The 24,686-nt window shown below is 42.7% G+C and overlaps 1 protein-coding gene across 2 annotated transcripts; it reads right to left on the reverse strand.

Moving 5' to 3' along the window:
* Positions 1-2,728: 2,728 nt before the first annotated feature.
* On the reverse strand, positions 2,729-24,332 carry LOC136319145 (histone-lysine N-methyltransferase PRDM9-like). Of its 2 annotated transcripts, XM_066252544.1 has the most exons (9): positions 24,136-24,332; positions 23,916-24,011; positions 13,468-13,569; positions 12,599-12,870; positions 12,151-12,218; positions 11,229-11,354; positions 10,463-10,656; positions 8,302-8,525; positions 2,729-3,622 (listed from the first exon to the last, which is right to left on the reverse strand). In XM_066252544.1, exons 3-9 carry the CDS (start codon positions 13,538-13,540, stop codon positions 3,533-3,535), a joined length of 1,047 nt encoding a protein of 348 aa, XP_066108641.1. In that variant the 5' UTR covers positions 13,541-13,569; positions 23,916-24,011; positions 24,136-24,332; the 3' UTR covers positions 2,729-3,532. The 2 variants fall into 2 exon arrangements, with proteins under 2 accessions (XP_066108641.1, XP_066108640.1); XM_066252543.1 differs by having other exon boundaries at positions 2,729-8,525.
* Between the last annotated feature and the right edge of the window lie 354 nt (positions 24,333-24,686).

The following is a 24,686-nucleotide window of genomic DNA, read 5'->3' on the forward strand; positions in this document are numbered from 1 at the left end:
TTTCGAAGAATAAGGACATTTTTAAATTTTATCCCCCACAGTCTTGATGAACCAGGTATGTGACATGAATGGCTGGGGCACTAAGTCCTGGAGAGTCCTGCAGCTGAGATCATGGACATGTGTCGGCTAAGGGTAAGCTTTATTTCTGTTCCCTCTGTCAGTTACTTGGTTTATTTTTGTAGGGTTTGGTAGAATGTGGTAGGGCTACTAGTGATGTTTCTCTATTCTACATTTACACTGGTAGTGAAATATATTGTGAAGCTCGCTGCTTGGACTTAGGGAGTCATGAGATGTCCTTTATGGAGTCCTGCCTCTGTTTGCATTGTGAGCATCAGGTTCAGCTCCTGCATCTGTCATGCAGCAAGTGGGGTCAGGCGTTTGGCTCCATGTCTGCAGTTCGGTTATGGGGTCTTGGGTACAGATCAGTAGTCTGTCATTGAATGTGTATTCTGCTGTGCACCCAGGGTCAGGGGTCCCTTTGCATGTAGCCTCATGTCCCAGTTTCCAGTGTGGGGCCCACGAGCAGCTCCAGTTCTAGGGTATGATGCATGGACTCTGGTGTCCAAGGTGCTGTGTCAGTTTCTGGCATGGGTGTGTCCTAGTCTCGGTTGGGTCTGTAGACCAGTGTTAGGTGTTTGGTGCCGAGTTTCCTTTTTGGTTTGGGGGTCGGTCCAGTGCTCAGCTTAAGTCGTCTATGGTCCATGGGGTCCTGATTCTGTCTAAGGACTCTGCTGTCTGTTCAGTATTGATTGTTGTGTTCATGTTGGCAGGAAGGTAGATATGAATGGGGAAGAGAGCCAAGCAAGTGGGAGATTCTCTTCTATAAAACTCAGAATACCTGCTCCAGGGTGAAGTGTCAAGGTTCCATTTAGTCAAATCTGATAGAAGGATCCAATATTCGTAGGCTTGATGGCACATTAGAGAAATCCGTTGTGTTCTGAGAAGTCCATCGTCCCCTCAGCCCTCTGGCTCAGGTTTGGGAGGAGTTTCTTTAAGGCACTGCTGGCCAGGTGAGAGGGGAAACAAGAGGGAAATGGTTCCAGTGTCGGAGAGGCACCATGGGAGGCAGAAATGGGTGGGAAACACTGTGAGGTGCAGAGTTAGATGGTTGATAATTAAAAATGGTAGTCTTTCCTAGGTGAAAAATAGGAACATGGTTGAAGAGATATTTGGGATTTTTACTTTGTTTTTCTTTACTTTTTTCCCTGCCTTTCTGTTGGGAGAAATGCACTAGGCATGTTGCAGGTCTATCACAGCTTTTTCCATTAGATTTTTCCATTTTTTACATTAATTTGAGAGAGAGAGTGAGGAGCATAAAATCATTTCTTGGTCACTTCTCTTAGGTGCTGAGACCTGTGACAAAATCCACAACCTTGGCACACAGAAAGGATACTCCTTGCACTGAGCCATCTGGTCAGGGCACCATAGGTTTTTAAAATTATTATCTTTCAGTTGATAAAATTATTTTAGAGTTCCAATTACATTGTATGTTACAGGTTATTTAAAATTGTATTTTATAAATGTAAGTATAAGAACTTCCTGGTTTATCTGTTACTAATGATTTCAAGGTCAACTGTCATGAGAGGAGGAAACGGGTTATATAATTTCAACTCTTTGAAGTTTGTTGTCACTTGCTTTATAGAGCAACTAGAAAGCCCGGAGGTCATACGAAATGACCGCTGTTCTAGATATTATAAATTGTAATTAAAATGATTTGTGCAAAGGTGTCTGCTAATTCAAACTGAATTACCCAGGGCAGGTGGCGAGGATGCCCCTTTGCTTAGTGCCCCACGGGGTTTCCCCCTTCTACAGCAAATGAACTATTAATGGATCGAATGCTATCCATGTACTGTTTGCTATTTGGATGCCGATTAGTCAATAATTTATTAAAGAGTGGTGGATAATTCTCAATTAGTGGAACTACAATGTTTCCGTACTTGCAACATTGAGAAAATCCTTTCTTGACCGAAGTGCCACGGTCAAATCAATTAGTTTCTAACTTGAAGTTTAAGGACTGACAGTGTTCACATTTAATATTCATGTCACCAGAGGAATGCTCAAAAATTAAAGTTTCTCCATTTGAAACTATTTTAATCCTTTTTGCATTTCGGTCAGCATTACTCTGTCGTTTGTTTTTTTTTGCATTTCTCTCCTGCCTTTGGTTCAAGGGACTCATTTTGTCGAGACAGGCTTTTTTGTCTTGCATCTGAGGTAAGCCTTGTTTCTCTATGCTCATCAGTCTCATTTTGCTGAGAAAGACGCATTTGCTCTGCGACTGAAGCAAGCCTTGTCTTTCTCTGCTCAGTGGTTTCTTTTTGTCGAGAAAGCCGTTTTTGTGCAGCTTTAGCTCCTTTTCTCTCCTCTTCAGTGCTGTATTTTCTAGGAGGCATTCTTAAAAGAAATTATGTAAGATGTAGTTTTTATGTAAAACAGATGATTGCCAATGCAAACAAATGTTCACCTTCCCCCTGACCCGCTCAATTTGCATTCAGCCGTGGCAACTTCACCCCATTGGCTAGTACAATTACACAAGCAACCAATAAGTTATTGGCGACAGACACTTAAGCCGCATATAATAAAGATGTGGTCCCTTTTAAATGTGTCCTCCATCTGTGCATCTTGGGAACAACACCTTGGTGGCGGGCATGAGGAACTGGGGTAGTGCAGTGCATTATCTGTCAGTGGTTGTATTGCAGGAATCAAAGGAGGACAAAAACGCCCAGACAACTTGATGAAGGAAGTAGGATTTATTTAGCTGGTGGAGCAGCATGACCCCCAAAGTTAGATTTCTTACATCTTATATACCTTTTATAGAATACAGGTTTTCATGCAAGGAGCTCATGATCCCTTTGTCTAGAGGTATAAGTCACTCTCATGACTCCAGGATGGGAGGGTGAATTTAGGTGGAATCAGAGGATAAGTGTTGGCATTTTTAATTAAGGTATATAAACATTGTTTCTTAAAAGCTTTTGAGAAAAGGGGTTTTCAGATACGTTCTATCTTCTTTGCTCTGTGTAGCAAGTGGCCCCAGGCACCTTTTCAGAAAACTATAGGACAGTGATGGGCAGTCTTTTGAGGTTGGTGTGTCAAAATTCTCCAAAAAACCGATCATAACTCAGATGGTGTGTCACTTTGAGGAAAATGGCCTAACCAGAAGTCCCAGAACTAGAGGCTCTGTGCCAGAGTTCTGTTGTTTTGACCTCCAGACCTCCAGTAGCGAGAGTCTACACTAGTGATTTTCAACCTTTTTTGAGCCGCAGCACATTTTTTACATTTACAAAATCCTGGGGCACACCACCTACCAAAATGACAAAATGACACTCTAACACAGTACATATTATACTTATAGTTAATAATATAGTTTCTAAATGTATTTATACTCACTCAGTGTGAAACCTGGGCCTGTTTCAATGAACACAAAAGGGATATACTGGCAGGAATGGTAGAAAGACATACACGAAGCTCTTCCTCAACAGCTCTCAGTCTCTCTCTGTTTTTAGTTTTTATCGCAGTCAAGCTTGAGAAGCTCAGCTCACATAGATATGTGGTTGAAAACGGGAGCAATGTCAAAATAGCTTTGTTGGCCAGAATGGGGAACTCCTTGGCAACAGATAACCAAAAACTGTCCAAAGGAAGATCAGCAAACTTTAGCTTTAAAGTTAGATAACATTGTGATGCCTTGTATATCACCCTCTGTGGGGGGCCTCTTTTAAAAAGAAAAAGGTCAAATATCTATATACACCATCAGGATAGACATAACCAGCTGAGGCTGAGGCTTCATCTAGTGGTGGCAACATTTACCTCCAGTCCTGACCAGGATTAGAAATCTGGACCATGGAGAGGAGTAGCAGCTTCAACTAATGGCTGCGGCCACACAACGACAAGTGCTCGGCAGCCCGAGCGGGGACCTTCCTGGGTGTGGATGAGAGGCGGCCTACTATTAGTTCATTGCTAGTGGTCGGGATGAATCCTAGAAGGTGATTGGTCAGTGAGCGTTCCCTGTGCCTCCACTCTTCCTGTCGCTGTTAGCTGGAGGGATTGTGAGGGGAATGTTTATGTTTGGATGGAGGCGGCTGGTGGTGGGCTGGATAAATAGCCTCCACGGGCTGTATCCAGCATGCGGGCCGTAGTTTGGGGACCCATGTTTAATTTCCCCACGGCACACCTGACCATGTCTCACGGCACACTGGTTGAATACTGGTCTACACTACAGCAAATGCTTTATTCTCGGCTACTGCACCTGGCTGTTCAGGAGCCGAGGATAAAACATCCTTCTTGGTATGTGACCCCAAGCCTCTCTGGTTTACGGCAGCGGTCATTGAAAATGGCTACATGTGTCAGTGCTGACAAGCATGTCATAGGTTCGCCATCACGGCTATAGGAAGTGGTTAATCTAGAACTGTCTGACTCAGTTATCCCTGCAGGCTCCCTTCCATTGCATCCTTCTTGTTTCTTCCTCCTCAGGGAAGAGGGGACCTGTCCCTCCTTCCTCAGTTGATCCACTTACCTGCTTATGTTAAGTTTTCTATCTCTACTGATTTTTCTTGTGATAATCTATTGGTTCTGAAAAAGGTATTTTCTATCCCTAAATGAGAGTTGGATGAAACTTATAGTTATGCCCTCGCTGGGAAGCTTACTTAGTGTCATTCTGATACACCAAATTTGTAGGCTTAATCCTTAGGAGACATCTAAGAAATAATGAATGCATGAGAACATTGGTACTGTCATATTTGGAGTTTAGCAGTTCTAACAGGTGTGCCATACTATACTAGTCTGAATTTGCCATTTCCTAACAATATATCAGGCAGAGCTTATTTTTACAAGGTTAGGTACTTGGTCTTGTTGAAATAAGAAATATAAAAACTGGAAGTTTTTAAGGAGACTATCTAAACCAAAATGACTCCAAACATTTGGAATGAAGATCACCAATCCTGCAGACTGATAGTGTAGCAATTTCTATTTTACTTATTTTCAAAATTTATTTTGGATAGTGGAGATAGAAAGATGAGAGAAAGAGGAGGAACAGGAAGCATCAACTTCCATCCATGCCTTAATCAGGCGAGTCCACTCTTTTTGTTTATTTATTTTATTCATGTTAGAGCAGGGGTCTCAAACTTGCGGCCCACGGGCTGCATGCCGCCCGCCAAACAATTTTGTGCGGCCTGTGGATTAGTCTGCGGGCCGCACAAAATTGTTCAGCGGGCCGCATGCGGCCCGCGGGCCACGAGTTTCAGACCCCTGTGTTAGAGTGTGGAGAGAGAGAAGCAATTCTTTTTTTTTGTGAGACAGAGGGACAGATAGTGACAGACAGGAAGGGAGTGAGATGAGAAGCATCAATTCTTTGTTGGGGCACCTTAGTTGTTCATTGATTGCTCTCTCATATGTGCCTTGATCAGGAGGCTACAGCATGAGTGACTCCTTGCTCAAGCCAGCAACCTTGGGCTTCAAGCCAGTGACCATGGGGTCATGTCTATGATTCCACACTCAAGCCTACAACCCTGCACTCAAGCTGGTGAGCCTGTGCTCAAGCCAGCGACCTTGGGGTTTTGAACCTGGGTCCTCTCCATCTTAGTCCAATGCTCTATGCACTGCACCACTGCCTGGTCAGGCACCATTCCCATTTTATAAATTAAAAAACAGGCACAGAGAAGTTGAGAATCTAGCCTTAGATCGCACAGCTGGTGAGAGCAGAGCTGAAATTCAAACCCACTATGGAATGATCTGGAATCCATGTGGTGTACAGCATGAGATTCTCACCCTGAAGGGACAGTGAGGAGAGAGTGGGGGAGACCAGGTGCCCAGACAGAGCCAGGCACACAGACATGCACATATTTCTCCCTGGTTTTCACCATTGAGACTACAGAGGTCAGAGAAATCCAGGACAAGAACCAAGAGAATCCAAGTAAGGAGGGTGATGAGCCTACTAGGAGAGAAGCCTCCACTTCCTGGGAGTCAAGGAAATTCCTTTCCCTAGTGAGACTGTCTCAAATCCCTCTCCCTGGGCATTAAGCTAAGTAGATTGACTCCAGACTTCCACATTTCCAGGGTTGAGTTTCTGTGTCTGACAGTGTGAGTTCTCTGTGGCCCTCTGGGAACTCTCAGGTTTCATTGACAGGGTGGATTGAGGTATGTGGGCTTCATAGTTTTATGGAGATAAGATTTATTAGAACAGGAGGTCAATAGACCATGGACAAGATTGGTGTCAACATTCCCATACCACTTAAAGAACTGTTTGTCTAGCTCATTTCTTGTCATGAAAGTGAAGAATTTCTTTAACCAGTTACTTCTGTACTACAGTCTTGGGAGGGAAGGGGTCAGTAGACTTCTTCTAAAGTCCCCTCAGAGCTGGGGTAAGACCTGTGTAATACCTATGGCTGTGGAGGTGCAATTTAATGCTAATGACTCACCCTCTTTGCAAACATAAGGCTTCTCCCTTGAGTGTGTCCTCTACTATATGAGATCTGACTTCTGTATAAAGCCTTGTTCACACTCCCTGCAAACATAGGGCTTCTTCCCTGAGTGTGTTCTCTGGTGTCTGAGGAGATGTGACTTCCGTGTAAATCCTCGCTCGCACTCCCTGCAAACATAGGGCTTCTCCCCTGAGTGTGTCCTCTGGTGTCTGAGGAGAGTTGACTTCAGTGAAAAGCCTCGCGCACACTCCCTGCAAACATAGGGCTTCTCCCCTGAGTGTGTCCTCTGGTGTATGAGGAGATCTGACTTCCAGTTAAATCCTCGCTCACACTCCCTGCAAACATAGGGCTTCTCCCCTGAGTGTGTTCTCTGGTGTATGAGGAGATGTGACTTTCGTGTAAAGCATCTCTCACACTCCCTGCAAACATAGGGCTTCTCCCCTGAGTGTGTCCTCTGGTGTCTGAGGAGATGTGACTTCTGTGTAAAGCCTTGCTCGCACTCCCTGCAAACATAGGGCTTCTCCCCTGAATGTATCCTCTGGTGTATGAGGAGATCTGACTTCCAGTTAAATCCTCGCTCACACTCCCTGCAAACATATGGCTTCTCCCCTGAGTGTGTTCTCTGGTGTATGAGGAGATGTGACTTTTGTGTAAACCCTCACTCACACTCCCTGCAAACATAGGGCTTCTTCCCTGAGTGTGTACTCTGGTGTCTCAGGAGATGTGACTTCTGTGTAAAACCTCGCTCACACTCCCTGCAAACATAGGGCTTCTTCCCTGAGTGTGTCCTCTGGTGACTGAGGAGTTCTGACTTCCAGTTAAATCCTCGCTCACACTCCCTGCAAACATAGGGCTTCTCCCCTGAGTGTGTACTCTGGTGTTTCAGGAGATGTGACTTCTGTGTAAAACCTCGCTCACACTCCCTGCAAACATAGGGTTTCTCCCCTGAGTGTGTCCTCTGGTGTCTGAGGAGATGTGACTTCTGTGTAAAGCCTCGCTCACACTCCCTGCAAACATAGGGCTTCTCCCCTGAGTGTGTCCTCTGGTGTCTGAGGAGAGTTGACTTCTGTGTAAAGCCTCGCTCACACTCCCTACAAACATAAGGGTTCTCTACTGAGTGTGTCCTCTGGTGTCTGAGGAGATATGACTTCCGTGTAAACCTTCGCTCACACTCCCTGCAAACATAGGGCTTCTCTCCTGAGTGTGTCCTCTGGTGTATGAGGAGTTCTGACTTCCAGTTAAATCCTTGCTCACACTCCCTGCAAACATAGGGCTTCTCCCCTGAGTGTGTTCTCTGGTGTCTGAGGAGATGTGACTTCTGTGAAAAGCCTTGCTCACATTCCCTGCAAACATAGGGCTTCTCCCCTGAGTGTGTCCTCTGGTGTCTGAGGAGAGATGACTTCTGTGTAAAGCCTCGCATACACTCCCTGCAAACATAGGGCTTCTCCCCTGAGTGTGTCCTCTGGTGTCTGAGGAGATCTGACTTCTCTGTAAAGCCTCGCTTACACTCTCTGCAAATATAGGTCTTCTCCCCTGAATGTGTCTTCTGGTGTCTGAGGAGATGTGACTTCTGTGTAAAGCCTCGCTCACACTCCCTGCAAACATAGGGCTTCTTCACTGAGTGTGCCCTCTGGTATCTGAGATTTGACCCATTATCAAAGCCTTGCTCACACTCTCCATACTTGATAGCTACAATTGTTGACATTCCTACTCCCATAGATAGTTTGCCTTTGTCCACTGAATTTACTTCCTGGCCTCTGCTGGGCACTTCCTGCATCATTTTCTCTTGTTCAGTAGAGCTCCCTATGTGTCCTTTGGGAGGTTTTAAAAAGGTCCTTGAAATCTTTCTCTGCCTGATCCTTTTAAGCAAAGGTTTGCACTTTTTTCTGACCTCTTGACCTTCAGCTTTGTCATCCCAGCTGTGTGTATCAGTATGTTGCTGCTGCTGATCTGGATCCTCTGGGCAGGAATCCTCTGACTGGAGCTGTTTTCTTGTAGATGTTCCTGGGAGAATCTGAGGGGGGTTATTGTGTCCTATGTTCTCGCTGAGGAACTTCTGACTGGAGAAGGCCAGAGAGTAGGAGGAACATGGGTGTATTTCTGGCTGTGGTTCTGCTGAAAGAGAAAACTTTGGTCAGGAAAGAGGTTGATAAGGCTGCCTGGACCATATGGTATGTCTGCTGTTAAGATATCTCCCACGAGTCATTCTTATGGGGTTGACAGTGTAATCTCTGTCTCCCACAAAGTGTTTCTTTATAGTCTGTTTTTGCTTTTAATTTTTATGTACTATATCTTATTTATAAATCCAGCAAGCCCATATCAAGGGTCCTTTCTACACATTTACAGATGAGGGACTGTCAAGTAGCATCAGGGGCTGTTTCACCCCTTGTATGGGTGGAGCAATGCTGACCTTTTCTATATACATGTAGCTTTTAACACAGTTAATTAGAAAGATCACGGGCCCCAACTAGGAATTACTTCCCTCATAGTTTCTCACAGATGTTAAACTAAAATTATGTTCTTCCTCAAGTCTCACACCACATATTCATATTTGATTTCATTCAGTGTCAGCCCATTTCATATACAATGGGAAGTCCTGTTTCAAAATATTTCTCCAACCATACTTCTTAAAAATTGATTTTAGAGAGATAAAGAGAGGAGGAGGAAGAAGAAGAGGAAGAATAGGAAGAGGAGGAAAAAGAAGAAGAAGAAGAAGAAGAAGAAGAAGAAGAAGAAGAAAAAGAAGAAGAAGAAGAAAGAAGGAGAAAGAAGGAAGAAGGAGGAGAAGCAGAAAAAAGGCATTTATTCATTGTTCTACCTAGACATGCAGTCATTGGTCATTTCTCGTTTATGCCCTGCCCGGGCTCAACCTTGGTATTACAGGATGATGCTCTATCCCAGTGGTAGTCAACCTGGTCCCTACTGCCTACTAGTGGGTGTTCTAGCTTTCATGGTGGGCAGTAGAGGAGCAACTAAAGTATAAATAAAAAGATAGATTTAACTATAGAAAGTTTTTTTTATAAAGATTTATCCTGCCAAACTTAGCAAAAATCCAACATAACATACTTGTTAAGTAATTATTATATGTTTTAACTTGCTGTAACTCTGCATTATAAATTTTATAAAGATAAAGTTACTTCCCTACTTTATAAATCACCATTACTGTGGAACTGGTGGCTGGTTAGAAAATTTTACTACTAACAGAGATACAAAAGTGGGCGGTAGGTATAAAAAGGTTGACTACCCCTGCTCTAACCAATTAAGCTAACCAGCCAGGGCCCCCAACCATGCTTCTTACATGCCTGATTCCTATTCCTCTCCCATCCACTCTCACTTGGAGATGAAGTAATCTCTGAGAGGACTGCCCACTGAAATTTATTTTCCAAAAATTAACAAAGCAAATCTTAGAGAACAAGCCACCCTGTAGCTGAGAACAGCACCACTGTCCCACCTCAGGAATGTCCCCAGCATCTCAGCTTGGATCACAGCACTGCATTTCCAGGCTGCTGGTCATCTACCCAACCTCTGCTCTTACCCTGTATGCTAGACAGGAGCGGCCCTCAGAAAGCAGGCCCTGGCCTGCTCAGTGCAGTGTTGGCCCAGCATGTGGACGTCCCTAGTTCAATCCCTGGTCAGGGCACTCATGAAAAGTGACTATCTGCTTCTCTTCCCCTCCCTCTCCCCCTACCTTCTCTCTTCTCCTCCCATAGCCAGTGGCTCAATTGGTTAGAGCATCAGCACAATAACTCAGCTGGTTCAAGTGTTAACCTCAGGCACTGAGGATAGCACAGCTAGTCAGAGTGTGGACCTCAGACAGGGGTTGCTGGGTGGATCCTGGTCAGGGCACATGAAGGAATCTTGTCTGTCTCTCCTACTCTCACTTAAAAAAACTTAAAAGTAAAAAATTTTTCCTAAGAATCAAATGCATATGAAATGAATTCTTAATTTCTGAAGCATCTGATTTGGAATCTTACTGATTTTAGAGTGTACCATGAACACTTCTAAGAAGAGTGCTCTCTCTTCTTTCCATTTTGAAGAGCAGTTATGCCCACCTCTAGCTGCTGAGAGCTCTCTCTTCCACTTGCTGATGCACTTGATGTCCAGCTTCTGGCCATACTCGTCACCGTACCAGACTAGCAGCTCACAGTCTGGCCTGATGACCCGGCAGGTTCGGGAGAAAATCTGCCTGCGATACTGAAAGGCCACCAGGTTCTGCTCTTCATCATCCCGGGCACAGTTCACATACCTGGGATTGAGGCAGATGAAAGAAAAGAAACCCACAGGCGATGAGTTCCTACTACCTCTCAGATCCATGTCCATCTCTGCACCTGACACTCGGGCCTGATGTCACCCACTCCCACATTGCTCACGGGGAACTTTCTGTTCAATGTCTGAGCCTGTCACAATGTCATACGACTTCCTATGTCCAAGTCCTGCTTACAGTGATCATCCTGCCTAATACCATTTTCCAAAGCCAATTGGGTGGCTTTGAGATGTAACCTCCACCCTGATTGGCCATAAAACCCAGTCACCTCTAGCTTCTCTACACTAAATCAGGTTCTGTTTATATCACAGAACTTGCTACTTGATGTTGGACTCTGTGTCTAGATTAGTTCACATCATTCAATACTCAGCCCAAGTTCATCTTTTCTTGAGAGGCCTTTCTCCATTTTTTTCACATTTTATATAGGTAGCATTTGATGCCTCAACCAGGTTTCCATAAAAACCTGAAGGTGTCCCCCCCCCACCCAAAGTGAGAAACAGAGAGGCAGACAGACTCCCGCATGCACCCAACTGGGATCCACCCAGCATGCCTACCAGAGGGCAATGCTGAGCCCATCAGGGGTGTTGTTCCACTTCAACTGGAGGCATTCTAGCACCTGTGGCAGAGGCCATGGAACCATCCTCAGCACCAGGGCCAACTTTGCTCCAGTGGAGCCTGGGCTGTGGGAGGGAAAGAGAGAGATAGAGATAAAGGAGAGGGGGAAGGGTGGAGAAGCAGATGGGTGTTTCTGTATGCCCTGGCTGGGAATCGAATCTTGGAACTCCTTAGGCTGGGATGACACTCTTCCACTGAGCCAACCAGCCAGGGCTTGGAGGTTTCTTTGTCTTAGCAAAATTATAAAGAACAATAATATCTTAGTCACATTCTGTAGCCTCTGATAAAAGAGCCCTTCAGGGTAGTGGCCCATGATCATTTCTCTGTAGGCTTCAGAACTCAGTTCTAGTTAGAAAAGAGGCTGGCATAATTTGCTGCCCTTATTGCTTTAGGCTGCCCTTGGTTTAGGTATCCTGGCACTCTGTACTTCTCAAGAACTAGAAATATTATAGTTAAATATTTCTTAAATTAATTGTTTCACTTTCTGCAATTAATCCTCCATAAGAAGATGAGTTATATGATCTGTTTAAGTAATGATTACCTTCCTCTAAACTGGAATATAGTAAGGACTTGCTAAAATAATGATCATTAGATCAATTAAAGTGTAATCAAGGCCCTCAAAGGTTTTTTCCAGTGGCTAAATTTTGTCTAGCCTAGAGATTTATATTTTGAGGACATACGCTATATTTATATTTCCTGTTTCCTTTAAATACCTCTTGCTTTGAAAGAGCACTGAATGGAGAAAAAAGAGGAACAGAGGATTGAGGGAGACCACTGAGGGAGGCATGATGAGAAGGAAAGATGTATGGGCCTGAGAGGGATGAGTGTTCTCCGTGACTCCAGGAAAGTTATTGGCCTTACCTCATCCAGTTGGCCCAGAATTCATCTTTGCCATTCACATACTCATGGCAGTTTCTCCCTTGGGTGATCTGCATTTTAGGAAGAAAATATAAAGGTTTTTTCCAGGTGAGAAGGTAATAGAGAAATTATTTTACTCTACTGTCAACAAAGCTCTTTCAGCTTGCATGCATTGCCACTTGTGACCACATGATATTTTTTTACTCATCACATCTGAGTTGACCTGTCCACTCAGGGCCGGGAGGAGGCATTCCTTTGTGTCTGTACCATTTTGCTCCCACTTAACCTGCAATCCTCAACAGGAGCTCCATGGTCTACAAAGTCCACTCAGTACCCAGGACTAAGCATACTGTCTCCATCCATGTCCTAGCATGTAGAAGGGCAGGTCCCACCAAGCCATGGGAGGGATGTGGGAAGCCACAAGACAGGGGAAGAGGTAAATACTTCTCACCTGCCAGGAGTATCCATTGTTGCCTGCCTCTTCATCTTCTGTGATCTGGCCCTTATAAGGGCCAAAGTGCAGACCCACTGGCAGAGCAGATGCCTCATTCCACACTCCAAGACCAGCTTCAAGGATGCCTGATGGTCTGATTCTCAACCCAGGGGGCAGAGTGAGGGCTGCGTGGTTTGGATGCCCCTTATCTACTGCACTGTCTTTTACAAATGTAGGGGGCCCATGCACGTCACAACTGTCAATGAAGAAGTTCTGACACTTCTCACAATCTGGGGGTGAGAGCAACAGGGATTAGGGAAGGTATAGTGCATGTTCCTGGATGTATAGAGCTTCAGAGAGAGCCCAGGCACTCACATTACTGAGCTTCAATTCTGTAGTACAAGTCCATAGGGGAATGAAATGCTCTAAGGTCAAATGACCAGATGAAATTATTGTATAAAATATAGATAACGCCCTGGCCGGTTGGCTCAGCGGTAGAGCATCAGCCTAGCGTGCGGAGGACCCGGGTTCGATTTCCGGCCAGGGCACACAGGAGAAGTGCCCATTTGTTTCTCCACCCCTCCGCCGTGCCTTCCTCTCTGTCTCTCTTCCCCTCCCGCAGCCAAGGCTCCATTGGAGCAAAGATGGCCCGGGCGCTGGGGATGGCTCTGTGGCCTCTGCCTCAGGCGCTAGAGTGGCTCTGGTTGCAACATGGCGACGCCCAGGATGGGCAGAGCATCGCCCCCTAGTGGGCAGAGTGTCGCCCCATGGTGGGCGTGCAGGGTGGATCCCAGTCGGGCACATGCGGGAGTCTTTCTGACTGTCTCTCCCTGTTTCCAGCTTCAGAAAAAAATATATAGATAACATGCTTTGTGAGGGTCACTTACAGAGGAAGTCATCATCCTGGGGCTCGCTGACCTCTCGGTACACATGGCCTTTTCTTTCTCGTAGGCTATACATCTTTACTTCAGTCTCCTTTCTCCTGAGTTCTAAATTGGAGAAGAATGAGTTTGGTGGAGTCTGGAGTGTTAGTCCCTATTTTGTCAGAAAACACACAATCTCCTCCCATCAAATTATCACCTGTACTTCTATATACTCTGGTATTTTCCTTTGTCAACTATTGGCTAAGAGATTGGTCTCTACAATAGTAAGTCTCTACACTGACTACAGATGGCCAATATTTGTTTCTAGATCTTTCATTATGAGGTATATGTTCCCAACTTTATTAAGGGCATATTATATGTTAGGTATTGAGGAAAGACCTGGTATACCATACCAACAGTGTATGGTATTATCAGAGATGTATTTATTGGACAACTGGTATGTATCAGTTCTTTTACCTTGAATTTAAGCCCTAGTCAGTTGCTCAATGGATACAGTGTCGGCCCAGTGTATGTCCCGAGTGTGCTTCCAGTCAGGGTACATAGAAGAAGCGACCACCTCCTTCTCCACCCCTCCCGCTTCCCCTTCTCTCCCTCTTCTTTTCCTGCAGCCAGTGGCTCAATTTGTTCAAGTATTGGCCCTGGGTGCTGAGGATGGCTTGCTTAGCCAGAGAACATCATCCTGAGCTGCTAAAAAAAACAGCTCAGTACTCGAGAATTGGGATTGCCAAGTAGTTCCTGGTAAGGATGCATACGGGAGTCAGCCTCACTATCTCCCCTCGTCTTACCTAAAAAATAAATAAATACATACACAAATAAATAAATTTTATTGAATATTGTCAAAGAATATATACATGTATCTTCACCTTTAATATTAGCATTCAAGAGTTCAGAGAATTTGTAAGATTTGCCCAAAGCTCCAGGGCTAAATTCACTCTCAGTTTAGTAGAGCTTAAATCCAGGCATATCCAAAGTCCACCCCACATACCTAGGTCATACTTATTAGCCTTTCTAGAGGACTCAGAGGAACTGAAATCTACAAATGATTTTCTCTTACCCAGTTTTCATCTAGAGTGTTGTCCAGAGGGTCTTGCTTCTCCAGGATGGACTGTGATGCTGAGGACCCAGGTCTGAAACCTGAGGCTGCCGGCTTAAGTTTGGGCTAATCCAGCTTTAGTGCAGGCTCACCACCTTGAGCACAGGGTTGCCAGCTTGAGCGTGGGATCATAGGCATGACCCCATGGTTGCTGGCTCAAGTCAAAAGTAGCTGGCTTGAGCAGGGGGTCATTCACTCTGGTGTTGCCCCCCCCAGTTATGACACATATGAGAAGACAATCAATGAACAACTAAGGAGCTGCAATGAAAAATTGATGGTTCTTATCTCTCTCCCTTTCAGCCAGTCTGTCCCTTTCTGTCTCTCTGTCTCTCTCTCTCTCACTAAAATAAAAAAGAAACAGAAAAATTAAAGTGTTCCTGTCAAAAATATAATAAAGGTCACTTAACTGGACAGAAAGCCCATTTCTTTAACATAACACTTTCTCCTTTCTGACTTTCTTAAAACTTTAAAAAATTTTTCTCGACCTGTGGTGGCACAGTGGATAAAGCAGTGACCTGGATCACCAATTTGTAACCCCAAGCTTGCCTGGTCAAGACACATACAAGAAGCAACTACTACAAGTTGATGCTTCCTGCTCCTCTACGCCACCCTTTCTCTCTTTCTCTCTCACATATTAATTTATTGATTTTAGAGAGAGAGGAGGGAAGAGAGAGAGAAAAATATTGATTTGTTGTTCCACTGATTTATGCATTTAGTGGTTGATTATTCTTTCTTTTTTTTTCTTTATCTACAGAGACAGACAGGAAGGGAGAGGGATGAGAAGCATCAACGTATAGCTGCAGCACCTTAGTAGTTCATTGATTGCTTTCTCATACGTGCCTTGACCAGGGGACTCTAGTTGAGCCAATGACCCCTTGCTCAAATCAGCAACCTTAGGCTCAAGCCAGCAAACTTGATCTTCAAGCCAGTTACCCTGGGGTCACATCTACAATCCCACACTTAAGCCAGCGACCCTACACTCAAGCCGGTGAACCCATCCTCAAGCCCGCAACCTTGGGGTTTGGAACCTGGGTCCTCATCATCCCAGACTGATGCTCTATCCTCTGTGCTACCACCTGGTCAGGCTTCAATGGTTGATTCTTATATGGGCCCTGACTGAACATCAAACCCACAACTTTGGGATCAAACCCGTGACTCTCTAACAAGTTAAGCAAGTTGGCTCTTTCTGTCTTCTTGTTTTAGCATACCCTTGTCCAGTCTAAGAGTACAGTGACCACCTTGCCTCCTTTCCTTCTTATCCTGTAGTGGAATAACCCATTGCATGGCCTTGGATGGGAACACAGCCAACAAGAAATGAATGTCTTGCCAAGAAAGTTGTTTTGTGACTTGAAGGCGGGTCACTGAAACAGGTCTATGTGACTGAAGGCAGTTGCTGGGCTTTTCTCAGTAAAACATTCTCATAAGATTTCTGTACTTTCCAAGGTGATCCCTTCAGGCTTAAGATAAGGAGAGGAATGTTGTGGGATCCATAGAAGCAATAGCAATTAATGCCTTCTGATATTATGTTGTTACTAAGCTATCTTGCAGGGGCACTCCATGTATCTTTAAGTAAAAGTTACACTTGATGTTATGCCAATTTCTCAGTAAACAAGCTTTTGGAAGTCTTGTGAATAAAATTAGGACACAGCGCAAACTTGGGGCCATTTGCCTGAGCGAGCGGTGGTCCTTTGCTAGTCCTTGATGATTCCGTCTGCTGATTTCTCTCTCTGTGCCCCCGACTCACAACAATATTTGGCGCCTACCGTGGGGCCTTAAGAAGAGATTGGGGACAGATGGAACCCCGAAAGGGTAAGTTGGACGCGCTGTGTACATGATACTTTCGGGTAACTAGCAAAGTCATGGGAAATTCCCATTCATTACATGACAATTATGTACAGGTTTTGAAATCCCTTTTAAAAGGGTCTGGGACTCAGATAAAAGACAAGGTTTTGTTACGTCTTTTAAATGCTATTCAGAAACATTGTTATTGTTATACTCCTGAACACTGTAATCAATTGAATTTGAATGTTTGGCAACAAGTAGAAAAATCTTAATGCTGTGTTCATCAGCACAGAGATCCACTTCATGCTGAAATGTGGGCTGCTTATAATCTTATTGCTACAGCCCTTGGACCTTTGCAATCAGATGGAGATTCTGTTAAAGACTTGAGTGAGGTTATTTTTAATGAGCCTGAAGAATTTGATTCAGCACAGAATGAACAGAATAATGACTTGGACAATACTGTCTCTGCTTCTGAAGTTACTGATAATGTTAATGAAATTCAGCCATCCAAAGGCTTTCATCCCTCTTTCTTAAAAAATGAGGGAGCCCCTATGATGGTGCCTGTCTAAAACACTTATTAAGTAAACTATAATTTACATTGGAACAACAGGAGAATGGAAATCTGTATACTGCTTATCCTGTTCAAAAGCAAAATATATGTGAGCCTACGGCTCCTCCAATTCAAGGTCAAAAATTAATTGGTACTGGCAGGGGAAGGATTTTTCAACTCCCTAAAAATCTCTGAAGTGCAACAGGTGCTTGTGCGTCATGATGATTTAGAATCTAATTCTAGTAATTTTTCTGCATCTATTTTTCCAATTATTCGACAGCCTTTTCCTCTTAATGCTCCAGATCCTGGGGGAGGGCATAATATCCAATTTGACCAATTTGAATTTACTTTCTTAAACTAGTCAAACAATCTGTTGCTACGTATGGACCTCAGTCCTCATATGTTCAAGATCTTATCTCTTTCTATTGTAATGATCATTTAATCATTCCTTTGGATTGGGATTTACTTGCTAGTATGGTTTTGGAGCCAGGACAATATTTACAATTAAAATTTTGGTGAAGAGAGGAGGCTTTTCAAATATCTCACATGAACGCCAGAAATAATCCCTCTGGAGCTACTTTTGAAATGCTCATCGGCGTTGGCGCTTATGCAGCTGTGGGACAACAAACTGGTTATACTGATGCTGTTATAGCTCAGATTAGATCGCTTGTCTTTTTTTTTTTTTTTTAATTTTTTTTTATTTAAGATCGCTTGTCTTAAAGCCTGGATGCAAATTCATGGAGCTGGAGACAAGGAAGAAAAGCTTTAAGCTTTACATCAGTTGGAACAAATTCAATTCGAATTAGGATATATAGAAGAATCATGAAGTCCTTAAAATTCTCTAGTCTTTGTAATAATAAAATAAATAAATACTAATTTTCTTTGGTGTTTTAGCTATGGTACCCTGAACTATCATTTTGTTAATTCTTATTCTTTGCCTGGAAACTGAGGTGGGGGACATGTTGTTGGATCTGACTATAGAAAATATCCCACCAGCTGCCAAGAGAATTTTCTTGGGGAAATTTTGTTTAGTCTCATCCATCGTCAGTCCCTCTGTCAGGAAACGCCCTGATTAAAATCAGACAGGCATCTTTCTAGTCTGACTGTGCTCTAAAATCCCGGGTTTCTCTTTGGTTTGTCTGGTCTGGTTTGTCTGATTCTAATTTATGTTTAGTTTTTGTTTGATGTTGTCTAAAATGTGATTTTTAAGGCCTGAACTGTGTTTACATACAAAGATTAAAAATGCTGGCTTTTATATTGAAAAAATAGTTTCATCCATATATTTTTTGCTTTAAAATGAGAAATTATAAGGGGCGCTCATTTAAATTTAAATTGAATAGAATATGGATCCTTAAGACTTGCTAATTTGGTTAATACATTGTAAGGTATATTCAAAGTTTGAAATCAAATAAGAATTCAAGTATTAGGATTAAAGTTATATGTTATACTTGTGTTTCTGTGTTGAAAATTGTCTTGTTTGTGTGTAAAATATGCTCAAATTTGTAAAACTAAGGAATTAAACAAAATTAAGTCATTTTAAGAATTTATCTCACGCTGCTTCAGACAGTTGGCTGCTTGTAAGGCAATATCCTGAAAAAGGAGGCACTGAGGAAAGCGGGAATTTAGTTTCTCTAATGCCCTATAATAGACTGAACAATACAAAAGAATTTAGATATAGAAGCTGATACATCTCTTATTACTAAGCAACATTAATTTTCTTTTTAGCCCACTTAGGCAGTAGTCACTGAGCTGCATGGCTTAGGAAAAGTCCCTAACAAAGCTCTAAAATTTCTTTTACAACAGGAAAATAACAAGAGTCATTTGGCCTCTAATAAAGAAAAACATTTATGTTATAAATAATTAAAAGAGCAACATTTTAAATTATAATCTAAACTTTCTGACAAGGAGTTTTTTATACTATGTCCAAATTTCTGTCAAAGCTCTTAAAAAGTTAAAAATGACTTGCTCCCAGTATAAAACTGTCTTTATACGCAGGAACTGCTATCCTCCTTCATAGACTCTGAATATTTTATTTCAAAAAATTTAGAAATGTTAGCTTGGACTGTTCTTTCAAAAGCGAAAGAGTTACAATTTATAACTTAGGAAAATCAAGCTTGCATTCAAGCTAATCAAAATGCTAATACTAACCCTTTTATTAATATTTCACAACATGAACTTTTTAAATGGACAGTTTGATAATTTGCAACAATGTAGACAAAATGTAGGGGTAAGGATTTGCTATTATTTCCATAGATACGGGACTAGTAAATACCTTCCAAAAAATTGAAGCCTCGGCATAAATTGGAAATAAAAAAAAAGGAAAATTTGACAATTAAATAAACTTACCTAGGAGGCAAAAAATTTTTAATTAAGACTAAGACTTCAAAAAACATCATTGACTCTGTTTCTAGCAATGCTAGCTGTTGTGTCTATAACAATAAGCATAACTATTCTTACTAAGTTTATATTACTTAAATAAGCAATGTTGAATAGTCAGACACTATATCAACATTACGTAAATCAACCTTTAAAAAATTTGTTAAAAATATCCTCAATCTTTAATAACCCATTATATAAATGACATATTAATAGCTTATAAAAATAATGCTGAACTTTCAGTCATCCTTAAAAATGCTTCTGAAACCTTAAATCAGTGTAGTTTGATTGTAGTTAAAGACAAAATTCAAACATCCTGTCCTATTAACATTGTTACTAATTCACAATATGTAAAACATACAATTAAACTTATAGAAACTGTTTATATTTCAAATAGTTCTAAATTACACAAATTGTTTCAAGAGTTACAACTTTTTATTGTAGGAATGAAATTTGCCTATCTATATAACTCATATTTGTTCTTATACAGCTTTACCAGGACCTATGTCTACTACAGATAATGAAGTTGATCAATTACTCATTAGATCAATAAAAATAGATACTAAGTTTTATACAAAGACTCATACAAATAAAAAGATTTTATGCAAAAATTTAAAATAACCTGGCAAAATAACCTGGCAAAAAGCTTGAAATCTTGTTAAAAACTGTCCTCAGTATAGTATTATAAATACTCCTTTATTATCAAGAAAAATGAATCCTAGAGGACAACACAGTAATAACCTATAACAAATAAATATTACTCATATTTCTTCTTTAAAAAAAACTATCTTATGTACAGTTTTATTAATATTTATTCTTCCTTTCAATAGGCCACACCTTTGCCTAGAGAAAAGGCTAATTGTGTCATTCAACATCTTATTGAAGTTTTTAATGTTATAGGCATCCCTAAAGCAATTAAGACTGACAATAATCCTGTTTATACATCTACTAAATTTCAACAATTCTTAGCATTTTAGAATATTAAACATATACTACTATTGTAGAATTCCATATAATTCACAAGAACAAGCAATTATTGAATGCAGTAATTGCACTCTAAAAAATGTTACTTAAATAAAAGGGGGGAGAAGAAAGGAGATTATCCCCTAGAATTATGTTACACAAAGCTTTATTTACTTTAAATTTCTTAAATACAGGAGAAGATAATTTGACTGCTGCAGATATTAGATGAAAAGTAACAGTTCTAAGATTAATCAACCTATACATTATAAAAGTGAGTTGAATCAATAGGTACCTAGTGTAGTGCAACATTGGGGAAGAGGGTTTGCTTGTGTCATTGCAGAATCCGGTGAAGTCCTTTGGTGTCCTGCTCGCAGAATTAAACTAACAACATGAATAAGGACAATAGATTCTTTCCATATCCACCCATTGCTGAGATGGAAGAAATGAATTTCAAAAGAAGAATCTTAAAGGTGCTGCTGCTTGGTATTGAACAGGCTAAAATACCAAGTTGGGGTTAACTTAAAAAGCTGATCTTTAATGGTAAAAATAGGCTACAAGCTACTAGAAAAAAAAATGCTACTAACCTCTTTTTAGCAATGATTGCCTTGGTAACAATTCCGGTAAGTAGAGCTGAAAATGTTAGTTATTAGGCATATGTTCCTAATCCTCCAAGTAGAGCTATTCATTAGGAAAATAGTGCCTTTCCTATTTTTGTTAATGACTCTAATTGGCTTCCAGGACCTTTTAATGATAGAAGTCCCTTAGCACCTTCGAAAGAAGGCGTAAAATTAGAAATCATACAACAGGAATTAAGGAATTACCTATATGTATAGGACATGAGCCACATTGTTTAAACATAAAAAAAGCTCAAGCTTGGCTCTCTATTGTCAAAGATAACAGTAAAGGAGATGGAAAAAAACAAACGTTTGTTACAAGAATATAGATTTAAAAGTAATACATCTGTACATACAATGTCATAAATTAAAACCCTCATAGCTCTGCCCAAGTTAAAGGGCAGGTTGCTAATTTAAGGTGGCATAAGAACAATGGTTTAATTACAGCTGGTGATCAAAGTAATTATACTATCATATAGCATAGAGGAGGGATGTCACCTCAAGCTCCTCATATAAAATTTGGTCCTATACAATATCATTTGTGGAAAGTAGCCATGGCACTTAAACATATGTCAGTGTAGAAAGGAAAAATCTGGAGAAATTATCCTTCTAATCATATTATGTTAATCTTTAAAAAATATGAAACACATTTCATATCTGCTTGTGTTAAATTGCTTTATATATTTGTTATAGGTGAAACCAAATAGACAGCTGAAAATTATTCAATAACTTCCAATAAGTGTGCTTTTTGTACATGTATTAACTCTTCTATTCTTTTTAATAAAATAGTCAAAGTCTTTACATTTTAAGAACCCGAACAGGAGTCTGGATTCCAGTACAGATGCATCGAATGTGGCAGGGTTCCCCTTCCATGATGCTGTTACAACATCTTATTAAGTCCTTGGAGCAAACCAAGAGACTGGTTGGACTGATCATCGCCATCATTATAGGACTAATAGCTGTAACCACCGCTGCTGCTGTATCTGGAGTTACATTACATCAAAGTATACAGACTGTGGACTTTGTGCAAAAATGGCATGAAGATTCTGAACAACTGTGGACTTCTCAATAATGTATAAATAGTAACATTAAACTAAAATGAATGATTTAGAACAGACTATGATTGTGTTGAGATCAAATTGTTAGCCTGCAAAGACAAATTAAGCTAAGATGTGATTAAAATGTAACTACTTTTTGTGTTACCCCTATTTCTTAAAATCGTACTTATTTCCATTAGGAAAATGTTAAAAAGCATTTGTTAAATCATTATAATGTAACTAAAAAAAATCATTAAATTACAAACACATATTCATGAAGCTTTTCAAAGAAAATTAGAGGCCCTGGCCAGTTGGCTCAGCGGTAGAGCATCGGCCTGACGTGCGGAGGACCCAGGTTTGATTCCCGGCCAGGGCACATAGGAGAAGCGCCCATTTGCTTCCCCACCCCCCCACCTTCCTCTCTGTTTCTCTCTTCCCCTCCCGCAGCCAAGGCTCCATTGGAGCAAGGATGGCCCGGGCGCTGGGGATGGCTCCTTGGCCTCTGCCCCAGGCGCTAGAGTGGCTCTGGTCATGGCAGAGTGACGCCCCGCAGGGGCAGAGCGTTGCCCCTGGTGGGCGTGCCAGGTGGATCCCGGTCGGGCGCATGTGGGAGTCTGTCTGACTGTCTCTCCCGTTTCCAGCTTCAAAAGTGAAAAAAAAAAAATTAGAAATTCTAACATGTCAACCTATACTGAAGGGATTAATGGATAATTTATCGCAGTTAAATCCTATTGAATGTATTGAAGAATTTTGGGGATCCACTGTAGATCTTTTTATAATAATATTAATTCTATGTTTTCTTTTATATGTAGTCTGTCAACAAATCAAAGCAAGAGAAATAGGGATAAACGACAGAAGGTTGTGTTTTCTGTGGTGCTTCATAACATTCAGCATAAACAAAACGGGAAATGTAGTGGAATAACCCATTGCATAGCCTTGGATGGGAACACAACCAACAAGAAAAGACTTTTTGCCAAGAAAATTGTTTTTTGACTTGAAGGCGGGTCACTGAAACAGGTCTATATGACTGAAGGCAGTTGCTGGGCTTTTCTCAGTAAAACATTCTCATGAGATTTCTGTACTTTCCAAGGTTATCCCTTAATATAAGGAGAAGAATGTTATGGGATCCATAGAAGCAATAGCAATTAATGCCTTCTGATATTATGTTGTTACTAAGCTATCTTGCAGGTGCACTCCATGTATCTTTAAGTAAAAGTTACATTTGATGTTATGCCAATTTCTCAGTAAACAAGCTTTTTGAAGTCTTGTGAATAAAATTAGGACACAGCGCGAACTTGGGGCCATTTGCCTGAGCGAGCGGTTGTCCTTTGCTAGTCCTTGATGATTCCGTCTGCTGATGTCTCTCTCTGCGCCCCCGACTCACAACAACATTATCCCTTCACCTTGACACATTTAACCATCCTTGCCCTTCCTTAATCATCAGAGTCTGGTCAGCACCAAACAGACTTGGGAACAGAGCCTCAGGTCTGTGGACCACAGAACCATTTGGGTCAAGTTAGAGATCACATCTGGACTTCAGCTGTTTCAGTGCTAGACCCATGAAAGCGGAAGGACCTTCCAGACCACACCCTCAGGAAACCAGACACACGGAAGAAATGGCTGACACAGGGCCTGATACAAGGGTCCCTACCCTGGCCCACAACCCCAGCTGCCTTAATCACCATGATTAATCCTTTCCTGTCTGCAATGTGGTGGACACTGTCCAGGTAGCCCTGTCCTGGAGCACTGCTCACCGGCCAGACCTTCCTCCTCCTCTTGTGATGACAAGTGCTCTGAATGAGTTATTTCTTACATGCTTTTATACTTTTATACATTCCTGTTCATGAACACATCTATAAATATGTGTAATTATTTCGACATGGAAGCAGTGTAGCGAATTGCCTCTTACTGCACAATGCACTGTTTGCATCTTGCTCATTTGCTAAATGCAAGCTCTGTCCCTCCTTAGCTGCTGAGATGCAGGGGGGCTGACGCCAGGTCGGTTTCAAAAGGGAAGTGTGCCTGCGGCCCCTCACCTCGCTGCCTCCAAGTCCGTTTTTCATGCGAGTCCTCAGTGTCCTCCGCCGGGGGTCTGGTGGCCTGCCGGCAAGCGGGCCGAGCGGCTGTGAGGCCTGCGAAGAAACAAAATCGTGGTCCGGAAAGCGAAGCGCTTGAAGGAGCAGCTCCGACACTCCGTCAGCGCCTGTGACATCCCGCGGTCCCCGCCCGGTCCCCGCCCGGTTTTGCGCCCCTTACCTGTGCGCAGCAGCAAGTCCTGGTCCCCCTTCACCTTTCAGCTGCGCGCCTTCTCGCAGTCGCCCATGACAGCCACCCCTCCCGGGAGAAGGAGGGCGGAAGTTCTCACGGCGTCAGGGGCCTGGGGGCGGGGCGACGCGGCGACGTGACTCCGCATTGGCCGGCGGGAACCGGCCCTCCCCCGGCTGGGTCCGGGTTTCCCCCAGCCCGCGGCGAGGTGCTCACCTGCGGCGCAGCCCACGCCCTCTCCGCCGCTCTCTTAGCTCCGCCCTGCGGGCTCCTATCCGCGCCCACGCTCCGGCCACCCAGCACGCCCAACCCCGACGCGCCTGCGCAGGAGACGGCGCTGACGCTGACTCCTTGGCCCACAGGCGCGCATTCGCGCGCACTCTCGTGATGGGGTTTCCTGAGAGGGGACATGTGGGGCCAGCCGCAGGGATGCACGAAAGGGCCAGGCCTGCGACTCCAGCCAAGCTAGTGATCCCCTTGCTCAAGTCAGCGACTTGGGCTTTAAGCCAGCGACCTTTGGGCTCAACCAGCGACCATTGGGT

This window comes from Saccopteryx bilineata, chromosome 1, assembly GCF_036850765.1.
Source record: "Saccopteryx bilineata isolate mSacBil1 chromosome 1, mSacBil1_pri_phased_curated, whole genome shotgun sequence".
Classification (NCBI taxonomy): Eukaryota; Metazoa; Chordata; class Mammalia; order Chiroptera; family Emballonuridae; genus Saccopteryx; species Saccopteryx bilineata.